Below are 9,309 nucleotides of genomic sequence, written 5' to 3'. Positions count from 1 at the left end.
CCTCTTCTCCAGGCTGAACATCCCTGGTTTTTGATTTTCCATGAACATCTTCTGGAAAGCACGGAGGAGCAGGTGGCACTCAGCTGGCTGTGGCAGCCTTATGGCACCCCGGGTTCCCCCTTCCTTGCGGGCAGCCCAAGGCGCTCTCTGCCTTACGCCCAGCAGTACGCCCCTGTGCCGCCGGAAGGGTTGGTTGCCCTTGGGCTGAGAGTGTGACCCGGGGCCTGGAGTGCATGAGTGGAGTTTGTGTCCAGCGCTTTACGGGAATAACCCAGATCCCCAGCGTCTCTGGGTGATGTCCTCAGGTTCTGCCGAGAGACTGCTGCACCGCAGTGCTGGCTGGAGGAGCCGGGGGTGCCTGGGAAGTAGCTCTTCACTTACCCGTCTGCCTCTTTGGCCAGCAATCCCCTTAAGTGTGACGAGGTTGGTTGGAGCAGCATGTGGCTGCCTGGCAGGCGGGCTGGAAGCAAAGTTAACGCAGGGGAAATTCTCCCAGGAAACGTAAACCAATCGGTACCGTATGGGCAGGCCCAGCTAATGCATTAAGCATATGGGAAGCACACGGAATACAGATGGAAGGGGGAAGATGAATCTGTAATAGCCCAGGAGAGAAGTCAGGGCAGAGACCTTCTTTCAAGAGTTCTCTTGTTTCTGTAAACACAAAAAGAAGGGAATCAGTCCAGACATGGCACTAAGGAGTTACAGCTCTTCCCAGTCAGAAGAATGTGCATGCAGATGGCAAAGGGAGTAGTAAAGAGTCAAGTGGACTAGAAAATTTTCAGACATGCATGTACTCCAGCCATGCTGTCTTCATCTACACACCCAGGTCACACGGCAAGAACAGCCTGTTAACGTCTGTGCAAAGCTGCAGCAGAAGCCAAATGTTGTGTACACACACACTCCCCAACTGCCTCTTTGGCAGTGGGGTTACAGACAAGGATACTCATGACTTCTTTGTGCTTCTCTCCCCTTCTTTGCCAGATACTGAGCTACAGCTGAGACGTGATTCCATCTTCTGTCAGTCTCTTGTGGCTGCTATTTGCACCTTTTCAGAGCAGTTACTGGCTGCTCTCAACTATCGATACAACAACAATGGGGAATATGAAGAAAGCAGCAGAGATGCCAGCAGAAAATGGCTGGAACAGATAGCAGCCACCGGGGTTTTACTGAACTACCAGTCTCTTCTCTCCCCATCTGCGGTAAGATGACGACTTGTGGCACCCTTGGGTCTGCTCACGCTTGCCCGTGTGCTTCGCCGCCGCTCCCAGCACAGCAGAGCCCTTCATTCCAGCAGCACGTTTAGACTCACTACAGCCGCCTCTGGAGATTCCTGCTGCTGACAGCCATATGCCAGTATTCCATATCTCATCATTCTCATCTCCTCACAAACGCTGGCTCCCCTGTCACACTAAACTGTAGGAATCTGCCTTCCTGCTTGGCGTAGGGCTGCTGGGTTTAGGGAGGCTTTACTGCCCGGCTGTTGGTGCGTGCGTGGTCTGCCACCTTCTGGTGAAAGCACACGTTTCAGCAGATCGGCGAAAACAGTTCGGAGTATTTCGTGAAGTCGGGCATGAAAGTTGAGCAGACACGGTCCGCTTTTATCGACTAGATAGTCTGCAGTCTCTCCTCTCCGTGCTGCTGGTATTGGAGGCTCCATGTGTAAGGAGAATTGGAGCTGCCCTTGCCGAGTTCATCTGCACCTAATGAACAGACAAGGCACAGCTACGGTCGCTAAGCCACCCTAGAAAGTGTGAATTAAAAGGTGCATAAAAAGCATCTCTGGCACTATGAAGGAGTGACATCTTTTTGACTTTGTGAACATTGTAGCTTGAGTGTGGGTTGTTACAGACGATCTAAACTACATGTGCACATGACTACTGCTTCTTCACATTGCCTGGGCTGCGTGGACATTATTTTGCCATAACCGATAGCCTGTTCTTCATATTTGTAGGTATAAAGTTTGGAGAAAGATCTCTTCAAACTTACTTAGTCCCTAAACCCCTCTACTGCCTGTGAATTACGTCAAATGACACGCAAGCAAAGCCAAGCTTTTATCACAGAGTTAGAGTGCTGTCAGTGATTAACTGCCTGGGATGGAGTTAAGGGAAAGCTCCACATTCTGCTCTAGGTCTCCTGAACCAAAGCCTGCCCCCACCAACTAGACCTTTCTGCCACTGATCTCTTTCTGGCAGATTATAACCTATTTCTATCTGTGTCTTTGCTCCAAAGAAGGAGGAGTGTACCATGCTGGAAGACATCCAGGTCACTCTGCCTGAACTGGACAAAGTTGCCTTCTATTTCAAGCAGCTGGATGAAAGCCTTGTAGCAAGTGAGTACTCTCGGCTGCTTTGAAGCTCCTTTTGTTTCTTTTTTGTTTTATGAGTTAATATCCTCCACGATGATAAATGTGACAGACCGTGTCAGCCCTGGAGAGCACTGAGCAGCTTCTCTGGAACACTGTTGTGTTCTCTCAGCTTCCCCTGCAAACACACAGCATAAAAAGCAGGACTGACATCGTGGATGCTGTGGCTGTTGTGTGATTTGTCACTGTGGTCTGTGCCCCTGCACCTTCCCTGTGTGATTTCGCGCCCAGGGAGACACGGCAGATGGTGAGCAGCTCCTGACAGATGTTGGTAATTTACCACACCACCTGAGGTAGAAGGACTGTCCCTCCCCAGCCTTTCTGTGTCCCACCTTGCCAGATCTCTCTCCATGTTTACTATGGGATACCATGCAACAAGATGGGATTTTAATGATTAACCATGTTTATTGTATCAGCGTCAAACAACATGCCAGGTCATGCTGTGTGTCCTTGTCCGTGTAGCGTTACAGAGCCTGCACTGCCACAGTAAGGGCTTTCCCTTACTCATCTAGCAGGGAAGATGTGAAAGGTCACTAGATAATCTAACTCAGCAAGGGTTTCACATTTCTCCTGCTGTGGTAAAGCAGCAAGTGTTTTATCTTTCTTTCTGCAGATACTCATGTCTTCTACCACATCGAAGGAAGTCGTCAGGCCTTGAAGGTTATCTTTTATCTTGACAGCTACTACTTCTCCAAACTGCCTTCTCGGTTTCAGAACGGGGGAAGCTTGAAGCTGCACACGGTGCTCTTTACAAAAGGTGCCTATAAAAAGCTTTCTTGAGAAAAATAAGCTTAGTGATGGTGGGGGAAGATTCAAGATAGCGAATGACCCTGAAGCTCTGAACACAGTGCAGCTGAGAACTACAGACATACTTAAGCAGCAGCTGTTTCTATTCTAGAAGACCTGGGGAGTGCTAGATTTCAGAATAAGGCACAGTCATGAGAACAAGAGATGGCTGACTGGGGCTTTTTTATGACTTCCTGTAAAGATTCCAGCTGCAGAGACTACCTGGACAGTCTGATCTGGTATCATATTAGATGTTCCCAGCCTGCAGAGTGTTTTTAAAAGCATACATCATGGCAGCAGCATCTGGGCTGGGAAATGACCTGATAAGCAAACACTCACACCCAAAAGCAATACAGGAAAATTTCTTGAAGGGGCTATGGATGGGGAGCAATTGCTGGTGGATAGAACTGCTTCCTGTGGAGCTCACCTTTACGATACCACCGCGACGTTCCCATACTGGGCAGCGCATTACACGTCTGCAGTAACAGGATCAGCCTTGGCACCATCCGACAGCCATTTGCTGAGCAGTGACATGATAGATACAGAAATGAATGAAAACTAATGACACAGGTTTACTAAATGTTTTCTTCTTCAGCTCTGGAGAGTGTGGAGGGGCAATCGCAACCAGCTGGCTCAGCTCTAGAAGAACTCCCACAGCAAATTAATGGTATTTCACTTGAAAAAGTGCAGCAATACTACCGTAAACTCAGGTATTTCATGCTTCTCCTTTGCCTTAAAAGACATCAAAAAGAGCACTCCTTGTGAAGGACTTTAAAATGTAATGGAAAAGAGATTTCAGTCCTGGTGGTTTCTTGTGGAAATACAATTTTGGGAGTTCTTCATTATGTAGAAACCTGTTAATTTTCTTCCCACAGTGAAGCTCATTCTGAAGATGGGATGAAATTCCCATCAAATTTGACTTCAGAGGTAAAATTACATAAAACAGGGGATTTGGAATGTTTTAGTACAGACCCTGTAAAATTACTGCAATCGAAACTTCAATAGGAAAGCAGATGTTGAAGTGCAGGATTTTTAGCGCAGCCTTCTCAGACATTTTATACGGGGTAGTGTGCATAGTTGTGCTCGCAGCAAGACACACCAACTGATGTCATCTTTGCTGGCCTTTTTGCAGGACATTTTACCTAGAGAGGTCGAACTTGCCCACTGACTCCAATACCACTGCAGTGAAAATCGATCAGGTATTACTGTCTTTATTTCTACATCGCTTGGTCTCTAAAATCCCAGCCGTGGGATACCCATATGGCAGACCTGTACAAGCCCAAAGATCATTTAAAACACATTCCCTGCCCTAAAGAGCAGGGAAGCTTGCCTACAGTTTTTTGGTTGGTTGGTTTTGAAGAAAACGGGCAGAACTGGGGTGGACCCAAACCCCTTCACTTAGGCACCAATAAGACTCCGTCTCACCCTGAGTGCCCCTGCTAAAGAAGGAGTATGATGTTAGACAGAATGAATGAATTCTCCTCTCCCACTAATGCATGAAAATGCATGAACAGATGTTCAATTTGCAAGTTATGCTTTGTTCACAATTAGAAGATTGTGAAGAAAACAACAGGAAAACAGGACTTGCCAGCATCTCGCGGAAAGGCAGCCTGTCTAACTGGGGCAGGTGACGTGATATATGCATGTAAGGCACGAAATACTCCTGCAGGGAAGGCAAAACCAGAGACTGTCTCTGCAATTGTAATATACGTTGTAAACAATCTGTGGGATTTATGATAATTGCAAAAAAAATGCCCCAAGCCTAAGTAATTGTTCTCATTTTTCCACTTCCAAAGTTCATATATATTCTAAATAGCTGTTACTGTGTGGCAGTTACTCTTGTGTAGATTATTGCGCTTAGACATAGGATAAAGGATTGTAAATGTCTTTCCCTGATGGTGTAAGTATGCCTCTGATGCATTATTTTATTGCTTTGTTCAGCTTATTCGCCCCATTAACGCAATGGATGAGCTTTGCAGGCTGATGAAGTCCTTTATTCATACAAAACCAAGCCAGTCGGGATATTCGAGCAGTAGCTTGTCAGGAGCTGGCCTGCTACCCATATCCTCTGAGCTCTGCTACCGACTCGGAGCCTGCCAGATTACTATGTGCGGTACGGGGATGCAGAGGTGAGATTTCAGAAACCGACATGTTACCGGTGGGAGCAGAACCTCTGTCCTCTCTAGAGACTGGAGCTGTGTATTTGATTCTGTTCAAAGCAATAGAAAGGGAAATCATAAGGGAATGCAATAAGGACCTAAATCTACCGTCTTTATTTTAGGGTAGCTTGTGGCTTTTAATGTTTTTATTAATAATTACAATGACACACCAACTTTTTAATGTTTTAGTGCATCAACCAATGTAACTGACTGAGTAATCTCATTGCTTGTAACTTGCAGTGAATGTTGTCTTGAATCATACACTGAAAATGCAGGGAATTCCTCAAAAATAGCTTTGGAACCTTTGTGTGTGCAAGCATTGATCCTAAATGCAGCACTGTTCTTCCAGCGTCTCAGAACTGTTGAGTAAAGAAAAGGTTCATCTGTGAATAACTTCACATGAATCAAGGCTGAAGAGCAGTGAAACGTAACCGTGTAGTAAAGATGCTGGAGGCTCAGCTTCAGTACCTGGCTGCAGCGAGGCTGGAAATGCAGGACACTCTGTAGTAAAAGACTGGAAAAGGAAATAGAAGAGCACGAGCTAACAGCAGTCATACTGAACACGTGCATGTCCTCTGCACACCTGTTTGTACATTTCTAAACGTGATCTGTGTTACTGTCTCTTTACCCACGTTCAGGAGTACGCTGAGCGTGTCCCTGGAGCAAGCAGCCATCCTGGCTCGAAGTCACGGCCTTTTGCCCAAGTGCATCATGCAAGCTACAGACATCATGCGGAAGCAGGTGAGCCTTCGGATGCGTGTCCGTTGCGTGCCACCAGTAACACCTTCCTACAAACGCCGCTGCCTTTCCGTATGGCACCGTGTTCTGCTGTTAGTGCCTGAACAGCTACGCGCGCTTTCGGCAGGAAGAGGTCAGCTTCTGCCCGTGCAGCCATTACAGCAATTAAAATACGTGCCTCGGCGTACACTGTTTGAGGTGGCTGCCTTGATGGTGAGAAAGCAGAGGCTGTCCGGTGTATTTAAGGCAATTTCTGTAGGCAAAAAGCCAAGTTGCAATCACAGTGTTAAATAGTAGAAATTCCCTAGTGCTAGACAGCAGCGCTTGTCTAGCAGCGCTTGTAAAGTGCTTTGGGACTAATTCCATCCTTTAAGTAAACACAGATGACTAATGTATCCACCCAATGGATTCCAAATCTTCTAAAAGTAGTTAATGGATTCTCAAATAAGAACCATACTCCCATTATAATATTTTCCCCCAGGGATCAGATGCTTTATCGATACTGTCAGTGCCATAAATTCTCTGTTTCCGTAGGGACCGAGGGTTGAGATCTCTGCCAAGAATCTGAAAGTGATGGACCAAATGCCCCAGTGTGCGCCCCGGTAGGTTATTGCGTTACGCGTTTTATCTGAGTGCTGCTTTTCTGTATCTCTGACAATGGTGGAGTTCCTGCTGTAACCAAAGATTTCCTTAGTAGCAGCAGTAGAAGAAAGAAAAAATTCCTGTTCTCCTTTCTCCCTGCACTTAGTGAGCTGTAGATCAGTCAGCTTTGCTGCTTACAGTTCACAGATCATTAACTTCCAAGTTCCTGTGTTTTCTGAACAAAACATACCTGATCAGAGAGAAGGGTCATTTGTGGACTATTGCTGAAAAGCCAGTGATTGACAGCCCTCTGTGGAACGCTTAGAAAGAAACTGGCAAATCCGACTGCCGATACGCAAAGACAGTGCATGGGCTGGTAGTGCTGGGTGCTAAGGAGGCCAATGGCACCCTGGGGTGCCTTAAGAGGAGCATGGCCAGCAGGTCGAGGGAAGTTATCCTCCCTCTCTCCTCTGTGCTGGTGAGGCCACCCCTGGAGTGCTGTGTCCAGTTCTGGGCTCCCCAGTTCAGGAAGGACAAGGAGCTACTGGAGAGGGTCCAGCACAGGGGCCGCTACGAGGATGAAGGACCTGGAGCACCTTCCACGTGAGGAAAGGCTGAGAGAGCTGGGTCTGTTCAGCTGGAGAAGAGGAGGCTGAGGGGGATCTTACCAATGCTTATCACTATCTAAAGGGTGGGTGTCAGGAGGATGGGGCCAGGCTCTTCTCAGTGGTGTCCAGTGACAGGACGAGGGACAATGGCCATAAACGGGAAAACAAAAGATTCAACCTGACCATGAGGAAACCCTTCTTCACTGGGAGGGTGACAGAGCCCTCCCAGGGAGTGGGTGGAGTCTCCTTCCCTGGAGACTTTCCAAAGCCGCCTGGACTTGTTCCTGTGTGATCTACTCCAGGGGATCCTGCTCTGGTGGGGGGATTGGACTAGATGATCTCTAGAGGTGCCTTCCAACCCCTTCCACTCCGTGAATCTGTGAGCTTGACTGGCTCGTTATGGCAGAGTAGGGTTAAGAGGAAGCACTTCAAGTCAGAGTCACCGTACAGTAAGGCAGCTCTAGGGAAGATCCGTTGCCCAGGGTTATGTACGTCTGTGTCTAGAAGACAGCTTTGAAAAGCCTTGTACATTTGTGAATCCTTCTGCACCTAACGAGAGCTGGAGATGTTCATCATCTTTCTCTGCAGGGTTAGCATACCTTTGGTTTTAAGAAAAGTCTTTCTGACCAAGTTGCTCCTATTCAATACAGCAGAGAGAAGAGAATATTCTTTAATAACACAGCATTTCCCCACAGTGGTAGTAACAAATCGTCATGATTTAGATGAGAATATATGCAAAACCAGTCTGTATGAACCGCAGAGGAACGCCTGGTTCTGCTCCTGTTAGTGGCATTATTTCCACACGGCGAGTCTCTGGCACGCAGGAGTCAGCATCAGGAAAGATCCAGGAAAATATGTGCCATCCCTTTGGATGGAGCGAGCATATTTCCTGGTGCTGGAGTCCTCCACGGGACATCCTGGTTCAGTGTCAAGAGGCTTCCATAAAACACCGGTGTCTGTTCACCCATTAAGACTTTGGAGTTAGTTAGTCTGAATAACACCTGCTGCTTTTTTGGGGGCGTGGGATTTTTTCCTATCTGCTCATGGAAATCTTTATAGAAAATCATTTTAAACTCCAGAGACGGTGATGGCGATTCCTGTGGCAGACTGGCCGTGTGCTGTTTTCTCACGGAGCTTAAGAAGAGCAGGTTTTGCATTTAGAACCTTACCCTTCTGTTGGATTGTAATTGCTGTTGGAAAACGGGATGGAAGGAGTCCGTGTTGGCTCCTGTACCGTGTCCCCAGTGTCCTACATCAGCGTTTTGGCAGTGAGGTTCTTTTGCCTTATCAAAGGCTGGGCATTACTTTGGTTCCATTTTTATGACCATAGCAGCATGCTCTGTTCAAAAAGAAACAGCTTCACAAACAAATCATCGGATGAGGTGTTTCTCTTCTTCCCTATACCCCCTAAATCACTGTGACAAATTCCAGGCTGTTTACTCAGATGCATGTGCTCCCGCTGAGATCCACCATCATACTGTGAGATAAAACTGAGCAAAGTTAAAAAGAGAACTGGTGAATTAATGCTTATTCTCAGGATTACGTTTCCCAGCACTGAGGTTTGTCCAGCTCTGTAGCAGCAGCTCTCCAAAGAGAAGTTATAAATGACTTGAGTTTATTCCAACGTCAGGTAGAAAAAGCCAAGAGACAGCTACCACGAACAGTCAGAATGCGCGTAGGTTTAACCCCTGGTCTCCGTTTGCGAGCCGGGTGGTTCAAACGTGATTCCAAATTTCAAAGTCCGTTCAGCCGCTAGTGGCACTTCTAAATTTGCAATTATTAAAATGAAAAATAGTGGTGTTCTTGGTGCGGAATTACCTCAAAAGCTTGCGGAATGATGAAGAAGGTGACGCTCATATACTGTGCCAGTACCTTTATGCTACCCTTCTTCTGGTATTTAATGCTGTACTCTTCATCTGCCTTGAAGACTCTACAGGTTGTGTCAGCCACCTACAGACGGGGATTTATAGAAGCGAGAGAGGCACCTACGCTGCAGCATCGTTAAGGCATTCAGCTACGAGCAGCCCTGCCGGGACCCACGCTGACTGACACAGACGGTGCTGAATCACGAGAG

At 47.1% G+C, this 9,309-nt stretch overlaps 1 protein-coding gene across 1 annotated transcript; it reads left to right on the top strand.

Moving 5' to 3' along the window:
• Positions 1–981: 981 nt before the first annotated feature.
• LOC104508498 (phosphatidylinositol 3,4,5-trisphosphate-dependent Rac exchanger 1 protein-like) lies at positions 982–9,205 on the top strand (the record flags this gene model as incomplete). The annotated part of the gene is made up of 9 exons (XM_010150147.1): positions 982–1,199; positions 2,230–2,329; positions 2,976–3,119; positions 3,744–3,858; positions 4,281–4,347; positions 5,090–5,277; positions 5,946–6,048; positions 6,580–6,647; positions 9,163–9,205. Coding segments are annotated over 9 exons (1,046 nt in total), but the record flags the coding sequence as incomplete, so codon positions are not given.
• Positions 9,206–9,309: the final 104 nt, after the last annotated feature.

This window comes from Eurypyga helias, unplaced genomic scaffold (genome assembly GCF_000690775.1).
Source record: "Eurypyga helias isolate BGI_N326 unplaced genomic scaffold, ASM69077v1 scaffold11064, whole genome shotgun sequence".
NCBI lineage: Eukaryota > Metazoa > Chordata > Aves > Eurypygiformes > Eurypygidae > Eurypyga > Eurypyga helias.
Note: the sequence above shows the minus strand (reverse complement) of the source record. Positions and strands in the feature narration are given on the sequence as shown.